Here is a 20,934-nt window from a genome sequence, read left to right as displayed (position 1 = left end):
CATTACAAACTAAGAGGAAACAAATGCAATGTCAGGTAACGGAAGAGGGGGAAGACTGCACTGCCAGTATTTTAGAATATGGGGAGAATTAATGTGTTTCAGTAAAACTTGATGCAGCTGACACCTCTGTCTCCCATTTTAAAGTCCCATTTGCATTTTAGAAATTTATTTTGAATAAATTCATCTAACAAAATAACAGTCAAAATGGTAATCAGCTATTGCACCTACAGCACTAGTCCTGTGGACCAGTCTGGACACATCCACTACGCGGTTCTAACTGGGAAGCATTTTATGGTGTGGAAGTCAAAGATCTGCTTGGGATGCACTGCTTGAGCACAGCAGTTTGCCTGCTTTTCATGGGGCATTTTTTAATGTCTTAACTTCAACACTTAAAACTCTAAACTCTATGCTTTCTACCCTGTTTTTTTCCATATACTTTTGAAATATGGCAAGAAACAACCAATGTTTTCTTTAATGAAATCTTAAGTACTTTCTGCTCTGAATCTTCTGAAGCGCTTGTGATCAATATCTTTCTTGGACCAAACATATTACTTCTAGAAACATCATCAGATAATAGTTCTAAGCATGCCCCCAAATCACATATGAGTATACTTTTGCAAAATATTATTGCTTCATTCTGTCTTTGCTATCTCTCAACATAAGAGATTGTGATTACTCTGCAGAGGCACAAAGGAATGAAAGATGGCATGCGAGTTAGAAACTGGGAGGCTGCTCTGCAGCTCCCAGACACAATCTCTGATGTTATGATCTACAAAGCTTGTACCTTTCTTCTACAGAAACGTTGTAAAGACAATTTATTCCATTCATATTTAAGTTTTTCACCTGGATTAAAAGGTTGAATAGACCATCCTTTGAAAATGTCATGCATTTTTGAGTTGACAGGTTTATTTTTTCCAGCAATGGTCTTAACATCAGCTTTCTTATCTTCTAAACCTGGTACCTTCATGCAGTAATCCAGGAAACCATTTGATCTCATTATTTCTGTATATCCTCGCTCACAACCGCAGACTCCTCTCTAGGCGATAAAAGGGAATTCAGTATTAAACCAGATAGCATCCTCTCCCAGAACAGTGAAAATCGTAGGCAATTTATGAAGAAACTGCAAGGTATATCCTGCACATGCACCACTGAACCAAACATGCTAGGAACTGGTGCCCATAAACCTATTTCAGTTCAAAAAGCCAAAATACATTTGGGGTTGAAAAAGAATCAGTAATTATAGAGAAGCCCAACATAACAAACATTTTCATCCTAACAGGCTTAATAACAGGTATCCAAACTCCTCTTGTCAGAAACAATTTTCCCACTGACCCTGCTGGGCACTAGAAGAGATGAACAAGAAACAATCCCCCTTCAGACCTAAACCCTCCTCATGTCTTTCCACTCTGGTATTTCACAGGACTATCTGAAATGCTTTCTTTCTTACGGTCAAATATCCACTGCCCTGGATCAGTCTAAGTAGTTTCTTGAAGAGGTTTCTTAGAAGTCTGTGGTTTGTTAAATAGATGCTCCATTTTCTGTCTACTTTAAAATAGCTTTTTTAGATTTTTTTTCTTTGCTAATTATCTTATAATTACAATGCCTGTCTGAGGGTCTGATACCCTCAGTTATGATCCAAACAGGAGATTGATTTACAATCTGTGATAAGGATTTAACTGACATCAGTTTTGTTGCTACAACATCCCCCACTTGTTGACAGACAGAATCTTGAGCTTTTTAAGACAAAAGGTAAAGTCCTAAGAGCTTTTATAGCTAGTAAATTCATGCTTACACATGATTTTTATGTTCCTGTAGGCTCTGAGCACTCTCATGACCACCCTCACATTCAATTGCCCATGAGCTAGTTTCCAATGGTAATTCCTCCCACCAGATATTCATCTGAAGCTGAGAGCTGTGGAAGCTATTTTCAAAACATAAATATGAAAACCCCAACTGTCCCTGGCTACTTTAAGAGTTCTGGGTTTTATACTCCACAGCAGTATTGACACAGACAAGGCATTTTGGGAAGCTCTTACTCTGGATTTCGGTACTGCAGGAAAGCACATCTGTAACCTCTGGGCTCATGTTTGCTCATAGGCAAAGAAGTGGCAGTGGCTTAAATATTTAGCAGGTGTTACTCAACATTTCAGCAAAAAAGGTCACTTCCAGGTTTTGTTTTAGAAGGCAGTATGGGGATGGTGGGATCACACACTACAGCTTCCCTACACTCACGAGGGCTTTCTGTGTCCATGGAGGTGCAGAATAGAATGTACTCTTTTGTGTCCTCTTTTACAGAAGTTTTAAACAGTCCATTTTCTACAGGACAGTACAATAACATTCAATGAAAGTTAAACCAAGATGATCCAAAACCTCTCCATGAAACAAAGCCCATCTTGTAACACCACATAAATACTCCATCACTCGTTTGTGCAGATTTATGGTTTCCTTTCAGACTGAAATTCCCACAACTTCCTCGAGGTGGTACCATGTACACACTAAACTATTTTCTAGATCCTGGAATGCCTTTAAGATACAGAAGCTAATTGAATAGATTTTGTGATGTTAATTTCTCAACCCTATTCTGCAGCGAGCAATTACCTGTGTGCAGTAGGAGAAGGGCTTTCTGCACGGTGGGCTGCAGTGCCGAACTTCTGCAGGTTTCGTCCGAAGAGCACACCCTCCTGTAAAAGAAAATACTGAGTGAGTTCAAGGGCATGTTTTAAAATGTTTTTGACTTGGATCACCATACTGTAAGAAGTACTTGCTTATTTCATATAGTTAAATACTATTCTATTGAGCACATTAGCATAATATCTGTAGGCATTGCAGTAATTAATTTGCCTTAACAAGGCAGGGAATTATTATCATACCCATCTTGTTAATGGAGAACAGAGATATACAGATTTAAGCAATTTGCCACAGGCCACATAGGAAGTTGGGGACAGAATTGGGAATTAGATGCAGATCTTCTGTGTCCTCATTAATGTCTTATCTACATAAGAAGACATAATCCACATAACACCTTTGCCCATCCTCACTTGGGGAAGTCTCTGCTTCTATAGGAATGAAAACATGTTAATGAGTTCTTAATTACTTGGCAACCTTTGCACATAAAACTTTTGTTGTTATCTTAACTAGTCATTATAAATAGCACTAGAAAAGAACACCTGCATTTTCATTTCTACTCTCTTCTCATTCACCCTGTGCTTATTGAGAGAGATCCTATGGATGTGCAAGCCCTCCTGCCTTTGCCAATCTCTCGTGAAGCTTCAAAGTGCTGACCGTGAATCTTCCTTTTCATCCTGCGCAGGCAGAATTTGTAGGTCATGGCAACAGCAGGAATCTCACAGTTTGAGTGATCTGAGATTCCTGTGTGTTGAATAGAAGATGTACAGAAACTGGGCTCTCTACCACATGTGTGATGTTCTCTTCTGTTCTCCACAGTTACAGGAAAGTTGCACTAATGGCTGTGCAAGGCAGCCCAGGGAGCCCTTTTAGTATATGTACACTCATTTCTTCCCATGACCAACCCAACAGTATGGGCAACTCGCCCAAATATTCTCATGTAATGACATGTGTGATGTTGACCTGACAGCAAGGCTGGTGAGCTCCCATCTGTCTTTCCTACAACAAATCTGAACTGAAATTCTGAAGGCGTTCGGAAGGATGTCCAACTTCCCTCTGAGCAACTGATGCAGAAGAAGACAGACCTGGAGGGAGGCTTTTCATTCACAATTGTGCATGGCCATTTTTGGATATACCTGTGACATTCATTCCATCCGAGCGCTGACACCACACTGTGCGTACATTGTCTCGCCAAAGGCTGGTTTTCCACAGGTAGTCATAACACTTCCCTCCTGCAATATCAGTATAAATTAGTCTTCACCTTGCAACAAAACCAGACTAAATTCTTGAACGGGAGGAAACAGTGCTGTGGCCACGTTACCTGAGCAAGGCCGTGTCTCCATCGCTTGTCCGGAGCAGCTCTCTTGGTTCTCAGGAGACTGAACAATAAATGCCCTGGATCGAGACTGGCGCCCCGTTGTCTCGAAGCTCCTGCCATTGATGCAGGTGAGCTCGCAGGAGCTCCACTCTGACCACTCTGTCAGGTGGCAATCACCTGCATGTTGAAAGAATAAATTGCAGGTTTTCAAAAGGAATCAGCCTTAAAGGATAAACAACAGTTTTAATAGTGAAATACCCCCCGTTTATCTCCCAGTGGTATGCAATATTCAGATTTTCTGCTTCATGGGGAATCTTATTTTCTCAAAAAACAAAACCAGTCTTTTTCAGGTGATCTAGAAACAGCAGACTGAGCATTTACCTGATCTGCTGAAGTACAAATTTTTACTATGACAGCTGACAGTAGTCAGAACTATGGAAGCATCTCTATCTCAGACAGCTATCACAGGCAGAAATTCACTGTGACTTTCCAAAGACTTTACCTGGGCAAGGCACAGAGCATGGTAACTGCAGCACACTCTCTTTCGATGGCAGCTCACCACATAATGCATTTTCTACTGGTTTAGATGTAGCAGAATCAGATGCATCATGCACTACACACGTGAGGTTGCGGACTTGCAATCCATCTCCACACTGTCCACCCTACGAAATGACAGAAGGGGAGAGACACACACATCACTGACGATAGATGACAGAAGAAATACAGTTGGTTCCACCTAAGAAGACTTCAAAGATACAAATTTGGTCTTTCAACTGCAATAATATCCCCACTTATGAGAAGACAGATGGAGATGTTCTCTGTACACATCTCTGCAGAAGCTCAGAAGCAGGGGCTAAGCCACACAGAAAAGTGTGTTGTAACCAAAGCTGGAGATGAGGTGGGTACCATAAGAGATAAATACCATGTTTGGAGTCAGCCCTTCATGCCTTTTACTAGAGCTAGTGAATTTACTGATCCTTAATTAGTGCCCAGTTACATGAACACAGAAATTTCTGGCTTCTCTAAAGAGGCCAAGAGCAGAGCTTGCCCATAAGGAACTGACATTTTCACTCACTTCCTTTGACAATACAGCCCAATAGTAGCACTTACATGGTTTAAACACTGCAACAGCAAAAATCCTCCAGTACACTTAATTAGACTGCAAGGGTTATTGCTCACTAGGCTGTTTGTGTAATTTATTAAAGGGGTTCTGGAGTACACAGAGATCACCAACTCAGGTCATATACTCTACCAAAATATCACCCAACATCAGCCATCACCTGTTAGCACTGAACCCCATTGGAACAAGCAATAGGAGGCTCCATCTGAGCCACTCCACACTTATCATCCCAGTTCTGAAATACTTAGTTATACACCAAACTGCTTGCTGAAGAAGATGTCCTTTACCAGAAAATCAATATTGTTTGGCTAAGGTGATAATCAAGGGCTGAGGATGCTGTAAGAGCTGAAGCACCAAGGGTATTTCTAGAGGCTGGAATTGTTTCATTCTCATGTGAAAAAAAGTGCTGCAATGATGTTTGAGGTGTACAACTTAAACCTGCATGATGCTTTACGAATGGGCGCCTGAAGCCCGGAAAATGGCACTTTACAAAATTCAGTAAATAAAACTCAAGAAGGATGAAATATTGCTTTTATATAACCAAGGGAAGTGCTCCTTTGGATCACTTGGCAGTGGATTCTTTTAAAATAATGAACTTCATCTGCAGAACAGAATGGCTCCTACTGAGTGCATTCATTCAGCAGCGGGTTTGCTAGCAGGGATCTCAAGAATGGCTCTCCTGCACACACCTGGTAGCTTTTTCATTTTCTCCATCCCTTCTGTTGCAGACCCATAATGAAATGGAAATAAGAGCATAACTAGCTGGATTTAGAGCAGATGCTAATCAAAAGCATCTTAGAGAATACTAGTGTAGATTTACTATATGCAGCCAGATTTCAAGTTTTTAACAACATGTTTCACTTTAGTCAGTATGTAACTCACTGTTCTAAATTACTGTTTCACTGCTGAAACCTCTATTGCGGTCTGAGATTAATGGTGTGTGAATAACTCACGCAGCTGTCAATTGGGTTAGAGCTCTTAGAAATGGCTGGTGGAAATAGAAGACGATGTGGAGAAAATTCTCGGGGGAAATGGGCACTAATCAAACTGCAGTGTATTTCCAGCTCAAAGTAGCTCAAGGAATGACTAAATGACTGGAGAGGACAAAAAAAGTTTTTAAAAGACAGTTATTCTTCTATAAACAATATATAAGTATTTACATACATAGCAATACATAAATAGTTATAGGAATACTGAGATATTAATATAAATAGGTGAAAACAATACATTTCTTTGGTACAGCAGTCTCCACTGTAAAAGTCCATGTGCAAGATTCTTTGTTCTTCTAACATGCAATATTGGAAATACATTCATATTTTCCCATGTTTAGAATAAAAAATAAATAGAAACCATGAACTCTCAAACAATACCAAAGATAAAAGTTTGTTTTTTAACAGTGGCTTTCATTTACTTACTTTCTTTCAAGACCAGCAATGTGTTTTTACAATCAACTGAACACACTTAGAAGATACAAAGTCATCCTGTCATTTACAGTAAGAGGTGGTTTTTGGTACATTTGGTAAGGTCATAAGCAATGCAGGAGCACTGCATTAACTTCCTTATCATCTTCAAAATTATTCATGTCCCCAAAATTATACATTTGAAGATCTAATTAATAGGTGTGGAATCCGTGGAAGTTCGCTGCACACTGAGGATGCAGGGAATAGCTGCTAATCAGAGGAGAACTGCCAAAGAAATGCTCACATATTCAAAACTCGGAGGATCAGATTTGTATTGTAAATGCTCTTCCCTGGAAGATGTGATCACCTGAGGTTTGCCTAGAACCAGGATTTGCCTCTTGAGTCAAAAGCTCCTCACAGAAAATATGTGGGGATTTGACTTTCAGAGGGGATTCCCCCCATTTGGCTGCAAAAATTTCTACACTGACCCTATGGAGGATGCAGAACTCACCCTGGGCTCCCTGAATACAGCCTGGAGGAGGTACAGGCCCCTCCATGAGCACCCGCATGGAGCCTCAGCCCCTGACCCCCCTCACTCCAACTGACCACCCATAAAATAAGGAGAAGGTTTACACCAGGGCCGTGTTTTGACAGCCATTTGAACTGACCAACACGCTAACATAAGGCAGCATCTGTGCAAACCTTCTCTGACATCACCCTCTGATACTTTCCACATATAACACACTAATAAGACAAGAGATAACAGTCCTAATGAGATGCTTTGCCCAGACATGCCTTTAAGAAAAGTTTTCCCTTTTCAGCTTTTACTGGCGCTATGTGTGTTCACAATTCTTTAGGCAAAGAGTTGACTGGGCCATGCTTTCACAGGTTGATGAGCATTTAATCAGGTAAAAGTTTTCTCTAATGAGGAAGAGTTCCATGATCACATTTAAGGGAGTGCTTTTCAAACATGTTAGAAAGGAAGGGTTCTTAGTCTTCTTATGAATGTTAGGCAGCTAGTGCTTGATAATGTCTTGCTACTCCACTTACATTCCTTTAATGGAAAAATTATGAACAGTGTCAGCCACTGCTATTTTTTTTTTTTTTTTAAAGCTAATCAGGGTAAACCACTTCAACTCCAGTAGGAAAATGATTAATGTAATGTAACCCTTTAAGATTAGGTGGACTGACCGTTTCCCAAGTTCTGCATCCCTCTGAATGCAGCAGAAATGCCCCACGCCCGCTGGAGGTGTGCCTGTGACATGTGTAATTACCTGGAGAGCAATGCACTGATTTCCATACTGTGAAAATCAGCAATACAGAACACTTAGCAGGCTCTATTCCTAAACATGCAGACACCTCTAATTATTCACATGAAGTCAGTTTAGCATAAAATAGTCCTTCTACAATTAAGAAATGCAGTCTCAGTTATCTCATAATACAAGGAAAAAATATTTTAGCCTTATAATTAATTGTCCTGTTTACATTATTACAGGAAGACACTTTCACAACATGCATTTTGGTCTCACCGTAGGATGCATTTACTTTGTTTCACAAAGCATCCTTGAAAACAGGACTTCTAAAAGCTTTCTTTAGAAAGTACGCTTAAGCTTCTTTTCCAGTAAAGCACGGGAATAAATCACCCTGTATTTATGAACTACATTTAATTCCTAAGCACCTCATTAAAGAGAACTGAACACGAATAAAATGGCTCCTCTCCAAAACAAAGCAAAGGGTAGAGAAACTACATCGCAGTAATTTAAGGAGAGAAGCAGGCTCTATCTCACTGAAAGCGCAGGATGATATCTGGGTTAGGGAAGGCTGTGATTACTTGCTCTGAGCTGAAATTTAGCTGAGTTCTGGATGCACACATTTTTAATCTGCACAATGCGTTATTTATCTGGAGTATGCCAGGGCGTTAATTCAGCTTCCCCACTAATTCTTTTATCAGCTGTGGTAGCTCCTATGGTTGAGGGTCTCTTCCTTAATATTTCACAGAATTTGCTCACGTTAGCTAGACAAAATATCAGCTGATGCTGTCATTTTGTTGTATTTATGTCATACATAAATAAATACTGAGTGCAGTACATACAAAGACCATATTCACATCCCTAGTTGCAATGAGATGTTAATTATATAAAACATAAAGCTATTTCTAAAGATACAAAGATATTTTATAAAGATATAAAGAAGTATAAAGACAGTCCAAAGACTGTCACGCTCCAGCTTTCTTTTGTGAAAACCTGGGAAAATTCTGGGTATCTATTCTGCCACCTGCAGTATTCACTACACGTCCACCTACCTCATCTAGAAACCACGTAGGTATTCAAGGCATTCGCAGCATGGAAGAGGGCAGAGCAAAAAACACACGGGATGTGTCTTTATGTGCATTATTGGCTTCAATCTCCTACATGGTATAATGTGGAGAAGCAGCTGCAGATCCGTGCACAGGTCCTGTCCCCTGGGACCAGGGCAGGCTCTCTTCCACCCCAACCACAATTCACCCACTACCACCTCAGCAAAGACGGCTTTAAGCAGCCCGAGGGGACTTCACTCTGCCCGAGAAACCTCACTGTGAAAGATTCACCTCTGCTTGAGATGGGTTACCAGCTAATATGTTTTAATATTGGAAATGTGATCTAACAGATAAGGAGAGAAGAAAAAGCATAGAGGGAGGAAAAAAGTCAATTCAAGCCTGATGCGAGTCACTGGCAGTGAAGAAATGATGGCTCCAGTGCCGAGCATAGGTACAGCACATTGCAACTGAATCCAGCCATTTTTAGATCATTAAAAATATAGCCACTCTAAGGAGAAAGTAGAAAACAGCACTTCATACAATAACTCACACTATTGTACTGGAGACCTTGTGGAGAAAGACCTGCTATACAGTACTTTAAAAAAAAAAAAAGGAAAAAAACCAGGAAAGAAAAAAGATAAAAAAGTCTAAGCTCTCTTGAAATCTAGCAGATCTACTTTCTTGTTAGAGTTATTTCATATAATTAAATTATAGGTCACCATGACTATGCCCACTCAAGCACATTTACTCTGTAAATCTCCTTTAATACCTCTATAAGCTTGCGGTACTCGAACCTATATATAAATTGCTGCTGATGGCTGGAAGATGAGGTGCAGAGGTCTACTACTCCTGAACTTCCCCTGCTTTCCTACGGACCTTACCAGCACCTTCGAAGGCCATAGAGACACCTCTGACCCGTGAACAGTGGCCTCAATCAATTCTGCCATGTAATGATGAGTTTTGTTGTTGACCCCAGCGTGGGGAGCCCGAGGAGCCCTTGGGGAGCGCTGAAAAAAGCCATACCTGGAGTCTGCAGGGAGACCACGGGCCCAGCAGCCAGCTGTAGCAGGGCTTCACTGGGCAGCTCCTGTGCTGGGTGAGCTGCTCCGGGCAGGGTCTGCCCTCGCCCGCTGCCCGCAGGACCACCGAGCGCCCACGCACCATCTGGCCTAGGCAAGGGGAGAAGACAGGACACGGTGAAGGAGACCCGGAGGAAGAAAGAAAGAGAGATTTTGTGATTTATCAGGATCCCTAGTTCATTTTCCACCACTAAAATCTGTTAAAAAGCAATTGATTGGGAAGACTACTTGGATAATATAGATGCAATTGCTAAGCCTAGGTGATGCAATCACTGATATTTTCAAACACAGTTTTTACATACAGCTTTGTATGTTTTCCAAATACATTATTTGTTTATGCAACACATTTAAATACTTGACTAAATCCTGATTATTAAATACGACAAGAAAATAATTCCTATGGCAGCATCATTTCTAACATTACACATTCAATATGTTTCCAGTGATTTTTAACAAATGAAATTTTATTTTTATGAGCAATTATGTGCATCTAATTTGAAAACTGCAAACACTCTAGTGGCTATTACCGTCCATAACCACTTCTGCCATTTCCATTAAAATCCTATTTATTATTGGTAAAAACTTCTTCAGCCACTGAATGGAAAAAGCAATTATATTACTACTTTTGAAATAACAAAACTGAATATATTCATTAAAGTTACAGCAATCCCGTTTCCATCTCCTTTGCTGTCCATTTACGTCCAGGAATGTTTTCACTCAAAATGTTTCAATTAGAATCCCAGCTCCAATTAAAAAGAAAAGTGGGGGAAAATAAAGCCCTCACGCAAAGGGATGCAGAAGATTGTGCCGGGGATAAAATTTCTGCCTTGACTTTCAACAGGCGTGGATTTGAGAGGCAGTTAAAAAAATAAAAGGTCTGGGCAATACGGGCACACACATGCAACAAGACAGATGCAAGCGGTAATTGCTAACTCACTGAAAAGGAAAGACACAACGTGTTGTGGTAGAGCTCTCCCATTTGGATTGCAGCCGTTTAGCTGCAATCATGAGTAGAGGGGAGTCGGGGAGGGGGGGGGGAGCAAACACCCCTGCGAAGTGGGGAGGCTGGATATCCAGCCAGATCCTTCTCCTAGCTATTTATGCATGCACTTTTTAATTAAAGGTACTGCAGCTGGGTTTAAGGTACATCTCTAATAACTGTCATCGTGACTGTCTATGGAGTAGGATTTCCAAAAACATTTTAGTAAATAAAAATTAAAAGCAGGCACACCTGAAAAAGCTACTGATGGATACCTTAGCAAGCTCTCTTACCTTTACAATGCTATTCCCTTGCTCTGACCCATTGAATTCCATTTTTCAACCCATTTAAACCAATTTTAAGACTTCTTCCTTTTCCAATTCTAATCCCCTGGACCTGGGGAGTTTGTAACAGAAGTGATGATAAAAGCTCTTATCCACATGACTGTGCATTCAGCCATCACGGAATCAGATACATTAGGAGGTGGGAAAAAATCCTACCAGCTGAGAGGAAAGGAAAGGTAAGAAACTCCTGCAGTTCATCAGGGTCACAGCAAGGGAAGAGAAACCTCTCAGCCTGCTGCCGACAAACCCCACAGCAGCCCTCCCCTGCCCAACAGGCCAAAATTAGGTTTCTTCCTCACCAGCAACGGACCAAATTTGATGGGTTCTTCTTAATTCTGAATGCTGAGGACTGGTAAGCAATGGAAAAGGGAAACCATGGGGAGCCCATGGCTGTGGGGTTTTGGGGATGCCCTGGGGCAGGTGGCTGACCCGGGCCGGGGAGCTCCGCAGCCCCACCAGTCATGGGCTCCCAAAACAGCAGCTACAGAAAAGGTCTCCTAAGTTTAAAAGATTGATTTCATCAGGAGGGACCTGAAAGCCTGAAGCATTCATCAAGATATTTTAATTAAAGATATAATTTCCTTTCGTACACTCTATTTAACATCTTTCTAGCAAAATGTATATGGGAAGATCTTTGAATAGAAAACACAATTTTCATTTTAAGAGGAATTAAAGGAATTAACAACCATTCTGTATTTATTTATATTTTATTTTCCTACAGTTGGTTATCCAAACCATTTAAACTCACTATATTCACAGTGGTCAGCTGGTGCTTGACTCATTTAGTCTATCACTTTCTTTTTATACTGTGAATAAATCATCAAAGAAAGAAATTTGACTAAAATCTTTCTTTGCACAACCACTGCAGTGTGTTACTTAAAGCTCTGATTTTTTTTTCTCACTCCACAAACATTATCTAGGTGCTTGGTTACCATTCAAGTAGCAGAAAAATGCCCCATTTTTATTCTTTAAATATCTTACCTTTTCCTGCCTATGGAGAACAGAATGTCACTGCATCTGAAATTAATTTGCTTCCAGTACAAATTCTGGAAGAGTCAATGCAATCCTAGTTATTTCTTTAATGTCCCAGTGAATTTTGCTTTCATTTCCTAATGAATTGGCCACATCTCTGATTCCTCTGCTCTGCAGAGTTAAATGATACAAAACTTAAGACAGAAAGTGTGCTGAAAATTGAAAATAACTATTGCTTCATATCCTCAAATTTGTCATTAGTTTTGAAATGGGAAGAAAAGAGGCTAGTCTTGTTAATGCTGGTCACTTAAAATTCTAGTTTCATCAGCAGCTAAAATTTCATCTCAGAAGCATAGGATGATATTTTCAAATCAGAAGAGTAAGATTTTTTAGCCCCAAAACCCAACTTGCCATTCCTTGCATTTTATCCCCACAAAGTGATGCATCGCAGCTGAAACCAAGATGATTAAAATTCCTGCTAGAGTTCATCACAGTCAAAATTACTGACACATCATTATCTGTTTGATGAGCGTGAGCAGAGCATATAAAACACAGCCCTATCAGGCAACCGCAAGACTAGAGTGGGGATCAAGTTACTTAAATACAGCCCTGGAGATCAGGTTAGGTCAAGTCAGAAGCAGATGGGACTGGTGATAAATGGGGCTTTTCGTCTACTTCCCACTGCCGGTCCCTCCAGCACCATCAGGCTGGAGCTTGTCAAGTTTGAGTTGCAATCAAGAAAAAGTCATGAAAGTTTCTTCTTCAGAAGGCAAAACCAAAAATATCTTCCCAAATTGGTGATGAATCAGTGAAAAATGTAACCACCAAATTTTTCCAGTCATACATATCCTTGTCTCCCTCATTTCTGTCCCACGGGCCAGTCTGGTGTCGGGGTGCACGCCTCCATGACTCACTACAGTCTCTTCTGGGCTCTGAACACCGAGCAAGGCATGGCAGCGTGTTCTACCCTGGGTAACTCAGGTAAATCCCATAATTTATCTGATCAAGTCAGTTTTGTAAGTGGTAAACCATGGGTTTAGTTGGGTTTACACTATTTAGCACTCCTGTTAGATAACTTGGGAGAAATCATACGGGAATGGAAAATATTTACGTAGAAAAATTCAGCATCCTCACGTATTCATTTGCCTTAACAAAGTAAATAAAATTTGCTGGGGATTATCCTTACCAAACACCTTTCCAGTAACTTTGATTCAGACCGTGGAAGCATCATCCATTAACGCAGTACTATACATCTTTTCATAGCAGTACAGCAACTAATATGAGGAACCCTAATATATAACCCCATGTCAGCCTAAAGCCCTAGCCAGCATCCTGAACAGATGCTGCCCAGAACTACAGCTGCAACAGGCAAATATCAGTTACACATCTCCGTAGGCTCAGCGCAGGCAGGAAGGAGAGATCTACTTTACTCATCATCATTTATAAAAATCAATATATTCGCCTTTGGCTGCTGTGTACCAGAACCATATTAGCTGTCAGTGCCACATACACAGCAGCACCACTTCATGTTTAAATGCATTGTTCGATAAAATAAAACCTGAGCAAGAGAAAGGTACCATCCATTAAAATATATCACAGCAAACCGTTACTGGAAGAGATGGACAGAATAAAAATGTTAGCAACACTGCTTGAGTTAAGAAACGCATGAAAGCATAAATCCAGCAACACTAAATTTTGATCTGAATTATATTTAAATTATGTTTCTCTTTGAAGCTGTTTATGGTACTTCAGCAGACCCTTCACACGCTCTCCAAGAAAAGCCAGAAAAGCAGAATATTATTGTGAGCGAAGCCAGTAACAATGCGTGCAAGCGATCTGCAGTGAATTATTTCTCAGAAGTGTGCATCTAAGTCCTACATTTTAGCTTTATCAAATAGTGGGCAAAGGGAAGCCGAATCAGTGTTTACTACAGCCAATTCCCACAGCTCGTTTATTGTCATTCTTTGGTTTTCCCTGTCTAATTTGAGGCTTCTCACAAATGCCTGTTAGAAACTCATGATGATTTCAAAGGTATTGCAGTCTATGAACCTTCGGGTAGGAAACCCTCACTGTATTCATCTGTGAAGTACCACCTGCAGATGAGTACATAATTAATATCTTCTCTGTTAATACCATCATCAAGTAGTGTTTATAACCAGCTGGAACTCAGTGAAGAAGCTGAAATGATGGTGTTTCTGCTGTTGGAACCACAGAAAGGCCACAGGACTGGTGCCAAGGTCCCTCCATCACAGACGTGTGGTATCAGTGTAGCTCCATGCTTGATGGTTGCTGCAGCAAAACTCAGATCAGGATTGGGGCTGCAGTAAAATAAACCATGCACTTGGAATAACTTGGATGCAAAGTACTTTTGTTTCATTGATGCTCCTGCTTTGGGATGAGATTCAGAAGACCCTTGGGTCCCTGCAAAGTTTTTCAAATGATAGAGAAGGACTGAGCAAAACTTGGCTTCTTTATGATACAATTTTTAAGATGGCTTTCCCAGCTGCTTAGCTGCTGTAGGTTCACAAAACAGTACCTCCAGCTTTTAAACCATACATGTCTATGGCCGGAACTGTACCAGCCAGCTTTCTAGCTAGCAGTATAACAGAGTTATGACCTTTGAGGATCGGAAGACGATCCATAGACTGAGCTGAGCTTGGGCTTGACTGTGTGGTTCAAGTAGCCCTAATGAGGTTTGGCACCTACAGCCAGGGCACCCTCTGGAAGGTCTGCTTCGTCAGGGCATGGATGTTTCCAGTTTTCCTCTGCAGAATCCCAGCTCTGATTTAGGACATGAAGTAACTGTTTGCTCCTTGCATGCACTGGCAACCATCAGCTCTTTATCCAGTCTTTAGAATTTGAATAAGCATTTCAGTATCAGGAGCAGAATACAAGACGTAGCTTTACTTGAGTACATCTCTGTGCAAACTATGCAATGTAAAAGCTCAGGATGAAAAAACCTTCAGGCATTTTATAGGCTGAGCCACTCCTTTAGCATGCTAAAAGCCATAAAGAAGTTACAACCTGCTTTTGCACACATAGCTCTGTTTATTTTAGTAAGTGATTGAACACTCAAAAAAATAATTTAAGTCCATTCAGCAACATAAGCATTAACACTCTAAAATGGATTGTGAAGAAAAAATAAAATTTGGAATTAATAGTATTCCTAGTGTGTTGTTGCTAAAACACTGTCCATGAATAATTCATTTCTGTTAAGAAAGCACTACTTTACAAAAGGGCTAAAAGCTCAGCAAAGAAAGAACACCACTAATCCAAATATTAAGCTTTTTCTGTAACATGCTTTGATCTCTGAAATCCATCTGAAGGAATCACTTTATGAAAGTTAAGAGCTTTTTTCTTTTTGACCTTAAGTGAATTTGATTCAAATATACATTATGGCTCTTGAATCTTAAAGACCATTAGCTGTACATCTAATGCACATCAGAAGCCTGGGAAATAATGTCACAAGTTTATTTTGAATAAAGCCTTCAATGCATTTCCTCATGTCAATACTCAAGGGGTTTTTAAAATCATATAAAGTTAAAAAGGTTCTAATCCTTTCACTTTTTGTATGCTGGTGAGCATTACTGGCTGTACAAAACCTCACTGAAGTTACTGGAGTCATACAAGTATTAAGGGACCTGTGGATACAAGATGGAGACAGATGCATATACTAAATGATGAAAAATGGTCTTAGTGTTTTTTCTTCAATGGGATATAATTACGTTACTAAAAGTAACTTCACCAGAGGATTTGTATTTAGTTAATTATCCATTTCTTAAGAATCCTGTAACTCTCCCCAGCTCTTTGCTAGCTCTATATACTCCCCCTTGTCTCAGAGGCTAATGCTTCCTGTGACTGAATTCTGAGAGTTTGAATTCATTAATAAAATAATCCCCCAGGCATTTGTCTACTTGTTTCCTAAGTTGCATTTTTCACTTCAGAGTTCTGTCACAGCCTGCTTTGTTCAAAAACCCCAAACCCTGAGGACCTCGAGAGTGTCCAAAATCATCTCCAAAGGGCTTGGGGCGATCCTTGTGCTCTGTACCCCTGCTTGGGGGCTACAAGGGCCCGCCTGGGGCTGGGGGTCCCCTCTGTGCTGTATTACTGAGGCGTGGGGGGTGGGGGGGAAGGGGGCAGGAGGGGACTCACCGCCGGCGCCACACGTGTGGGAGCACTGCGACCAGGCTGACCACGCCGAGAGCTGGCAATCCACCGCGCAGGCCACCACGCACCGGCTCCTCGTCTGCACGGGCTTCTCCAGGCGAAGCTGTGAGATGACAAGGAAACACAGGTGTCAGCCTCCCCAGGCCCCCAGCCACCTCCTGCCACAGCTGGGCACCAAGTCAGGGAACCGAAAACTGGCCGCGACTCCTGTGGAACACCAGCATCACCGCTTATGGGGAGCCTTCCCAAGGCTGCAGTTGGTGAAAGTGGTTTCAGTATTGAAGCATTTCACGTCTAAAAGTCCCTCAGTGTTTGGGTCTTATTCTGAAAGAACAATCTCAAAATTCTAGAAGGGCACAATCTCCTTGGTCACCAGCTTTGCTGGAGCCACTGGGATGGTGCAGGGTTGGTAGCCCTGCCCCATGCATTTGAGCTGAGGAGTGGTACCACCCACCAACACCCTCGGGATGCTTTTGTTCCCCAAAGCACCCAACTGCTGCACTCCCAGCACCAAACACAACTTTTCCACTACTTACAGATGATGTCTTGGTGTGGATCAGAAGGCACCAGCTTTCTGGAAACAAAATGAACCCCCGGCCGTTCCCCTGCCCCGCGCACACACGCGTGCCATCCTCACCCGCTGGCAGAGCTGCGTGCTGACCGTGGCCCCGTCGCTGCGCCGGCAGCTGAGGAGGCGATGCCGCTCCCCACGCCCGCAGGTGGCATTGGCACCCAGCTGGCACCCGCTCCAGCCTGCGACACAAAGCACAGGATCCAGCGCTGCAGGTCACGGCTGTCATTCTATTTTCACACCTTTTTACTCAACATGCGGGTTATCCTCCCCTAGCGTGGTGTTTCCCCACGTCAGGGCATCCCAAACCCAAGAACAACCCACACAAAAGAAAGTTGCTCTTAAAACCGAGCAAGTCTTGGAGGAGAAACCGCTTGCTTTGCACTCAGATATCCCCTTAATGAAATTGGTACATCAGAGTGCACAGAAAACTGTTAAACACTGATAAAGAGTATCAGTTCAACCCAGTTGGCACATTTACAAGACTGTATTGTCTGAAGTAAAATTTCACTTTGATAAAGTAGCTGGGGAAGTTTCTGAAGGGTAACTCTGGTTTAACCTATTTTTTGTTCCAGGGCAAAGCTTTCCATTATTTAAAACTAAGCTCTAATACATGTGAAATAAAATCAGTATTTCTAGTAGAAGAAAATTCAGATCTTATTACTTGTCTGAAGTTATGATGGTCGGAATACAACTAAGCTGAAAGAAGCCTTAAAACACCATTTAAATAAGCAAAAAGCATAACACAAACAACTAAAATTTCCATACACCCCCAACAAATAGGAAGCATATGAGAAGAAAACTTATTACTTTGTGTCTTCCACCTCTGATAAACATGAACATGTAAATGTTCTGCATTTCTGAAATGTGATGATAAAAAAGGCATCATCCTGCTGCCTGTGTGTTTCTAGGGCTTTTATTTCAGTCTGGTTTTATTCAGATATTTTATCCTGCTTTGTTCTCCCTTCCCAACAGCCCCTCTTAGATCTCACCTCTCTCTACCTTTCTCATTTATCTGAGAAAACAAAGGGAATTTTTTTCTTTTTTTTTTTTTTTTAAGCTTGTTTGCAACAGATCTAATTGCTTCTAAGGTCCTCAATAATGCATTTTGCTCTGAATATCCTATGCCCACCCATATTTGCCTTCAAACCAGACTTTTGTTGCTATTATTGGCTTCACCAGAATCACACAGATGATACTTTTTAAACTGGGATTTTGTAATTAATTCTGTTGCTAACCCACCAAAAAGAAGAGATCCCATTTAACCTGTTTTATTTCCAGTGTACCTGCAATGACAACTTAAATTAAAAATTGTGCATTTGTCCACTAATCTGTGGACAAAAAAACCTGGACAAAACCTCCACAACCTGGACACAAAAAAAAAATTTAGGCATGTAATTAACTTCAGTGAAATCAGTGGTGTTTACTCATAACTCTTACTGTCAAGGCTTTAACCAACACCACAAGCGAACATAACTGAAAACACAACTGAAGAAAGCCATTAAGGAGCTGAATCTTTTATGCAAAGATATTTGGAAAAGTGGAACATCAATTTAATGTATGTTGTCATTGGTGTCACTTCCTGCTAAGAGTATATTGGAAAGTTATACCTACCTGTTAGATTGTACTGGTATTGGAAGCAATTTTGGTTAAGAATACATGGCTTCATTTGTGACTCTTCAGGGCAGGGCTTTGTATTGACAGAAGACCTCAGCACTTGTCGAGTTCGGGTTTGCATAATATTCGGATCACACACCTATATTCAAAAGTGATGGACAGTACAAGAGACCCTAGTAAATCATACAGACACCAACCGCCTGGGGTTGTTATATGCACATCCACGGCCACACCAAGCTACGATATAATCATGCTTCTGTTCTAAAGATACTTAAAAGCATATGAAGGAAATGTGGTTCAAAGGTAAGAATCCAATACCCCTAAAAGTCATCTTTCGTCCACCCTGATTCAGTTATTTTAGGCATTCCTATACTATTTATTTCCAACAGGATAAAGACTGTGCCATTTTGCTGTGCTCTACCTTCCACCTCTTTCCAAGACTTGTAGTAAAATGCCATAGTATGGAATAATGGGACAGGATTTCTGGCACAATTAATGTATTTTTAAGTAATAACTGATGTTACAGCAAACTTTTCATTTCTAGGAAGCACATTTGTAATTGCATATCAGTTACGATGCTGACAAGAAGATGGGGTGACTCTTCAAAGTATGTGACACAAATACTGATGTCCCACTGCCTATAAACCAGGATTTGCTTGTTTACATTTTCACATAAATACTGAGGCCAGTTTTCATTTGTGTTTGTACATCACAGGCACAAAAATTGTTTTTAGCAGGCCCCCATCCTCACTCAGCATTGTGGCATGGGGCTGTTTTCCTTTCCATTTCACTGCAGACTTAACAACAGTGACAAAATGTTTTCTGTCTTGCAAGAAACATCCCCTTTACATAGAAGAAAGCATCTCCCCATCCCCACAAATCCCCTCCTGCAGCCTCCTGCAGCTCCAGAAAGCTCTTCTCTGTGGATGTCATACGGAGGTGTCACCTGGCTCTGCCTACACCTTTCTTAAGTTTTTCCCTCAGTTTACTTAATTCAGGGCTATAGCATAAGCACTGGCTGGGCCATGGGGAACACGGTGCCACTGCAGTGCCCCAACCCTGGCTGTCACATCCACATCTCATGCCAAGGGGAATTATTTCAGGAGGAAGGTGTCGCGGCGCCAAAGATTAAACGCCTGTGACACCGGGCAAAGATAAGGTGAAGAGCACTAAGAATTGCTGCTCTGTCTCATTAAACAAAATCACAAAAAAATGTCTAAATAAGCTTATTCTGAAGCTCAGGTGATTACGGGAACATATAATAGCCATTTCAGCTGCAAAGCTGGGACAGAAAAGCAGCCCCAAGGGCAGGGGCTCTGACCTGCTGAAACTCTGGCAGAGTTTTCCTGCAATCTAATATACAGCAGGAATGGGTGCGTGAAAATGGTCGCAGCAAACCTAATGGCAATAAATCCCTATTAAAGGTATTCACAGCCGTTTACTGAACAAGATGACCTATTTAATTCCTAACAGTCTTGCAAAAGGACTAAAGATTGCTCAGGAACAGCCAAGAAAACCAAAAAAACAATGCATATAGAAATACATTTTCATAAATGCTTGGGAATTTAAACCATGATTTTTCTACAGAGTACTTTAATTACAAAAAATGACTAACAGTTTAAAACCACAGGCTTATTATCATGCAATGAACTGCCTGCAAACACTGAACCCTGCACAGGTGAAAGTATGGATAATTCCTGTATTGTGAATATTAAAGAGAAATGTAATGGTGATGCAGCATAAATCTAGATCTCAGACTGCTGTAAACTGGATTAGTTGCACAGATGATAGCAAAACAAAATAAATATTAGGACAAATAGGAAAAAACGTCTGGTCTGTTCTTAAAATACATTGTCAGGGCCTATTTTCCTTATATTTACACTGTGTGAAGGAAATTCTATTATGTCCTTATTGTCGACACACATCTTGTCAAATCACTTTAAATGGTAATCTTATTTGAATATCTGTGGTCATGTAAAATACACAATTGTTCTTAATTATCTGAAAATTAAACCTATGCTAAGTGTTTACCAATAGTTTACTGCCTTTTCTACAACTAATCTGATTGTTCATCCTCACAACTCACACTAATAACTTAAATGATTTGCCAATCAAACAAAACAAACTAAAAAAAAATCAAAGAAGGTATTTCAGCAGCTACTCCTAATGTTTCTCTGCATTATGTTACCAAAATGAAAAAAAATCAATGAATGATGTGAAAGAAGTTAAGCCTGTGCCCTCCCAGAAAAACCTGCTTTTGCTCCTTTCAGAATAAGAACCTGCAGACAGAAAATATGCATCATTTGTGGATAAGTAACTCCTTTTAATAAAATAGTATTTTTTTCCCCCATCTTGCACGCACCCCATTGTGCTTGATTACAGGGCATTGACGCAGCTCAGTGCTGCACATGCTGTCATACAGCCACCCAGATTTCCTGGCTAACAG

The 20,934-nt window shown here is 40.9% G+C and overlaps 1 protein-coding gene across 7 annotated transcripts in view; it reads right to left on the bottom strand.

Annotated features, from left to right (window-relative positions):
• The window catches only part of THSD7B (thrombospondin type 1 domain containing 7B), a 331,460-nt gene that overhangs the window by 8,335 nt on the left and 302,191 nt on the right, over positions 1-20,934 (bottom strand). For 6 of the 7 annotated variants that reach the window (XM_074873761.1, XM_074873766.1, XM_074873767.1 and 3 more), the window contains 9 exons: positions 18,486-18,627; positions 16,938-17,053; positions 16,286-16,403; positions 9,783-9,928; positions 4,446-4,605; positions 3,947-4,120; positions 3,762-3,857; positions 2,599-2,681; positions 844-1,036 (listed from right to left, as the gene is read on the bottom strand). In XM_074873761.1, coding sequence (XP_074729862.1) covers positions 844-1,036; positions 2,599-2,681; positions 3,762-3,857; positions 3,947-4,120; positions 4,446-4,605; positions 9,783-9,928; positions 16,286-16,403; positions 16,938-17,053; positions 18,486-18,627 — 1,228 coding nt within the window. The remainder of the gene's footprint in view (positions 1-843; positions 1,037-2,598; positions 2,682-3,761; positions 3,858-3,946; positions 4,121-4,445; positions 4,606-9,782; positions 9,929-16,285; positions 16,404-16,937; positions 17,054-18,485; positions 18,628-20,934) is intronic. The other variant, XR_012629528.1, reaches the window with a different exon arrangement.

The sequence above is a fragment of the Strix uralensis genome, chromosome 6 (genome assembly GCF_047716275.1).
Source record: "Strix uralensis isolate ZFMK-TIS-50842 chromosome 6, bStrUra1, whole genome shotgun sequence".
Lineage (NCBI taxonomy): Eukaryota > Metazoa > Chordata > Aves > Strigiformes > Strigidae > Strix > Strix uralensis.
Note: the sequence above shows the minus strand (reverse complement) of the source record. Positions and strands in the feature narration are given on the sequence as shown.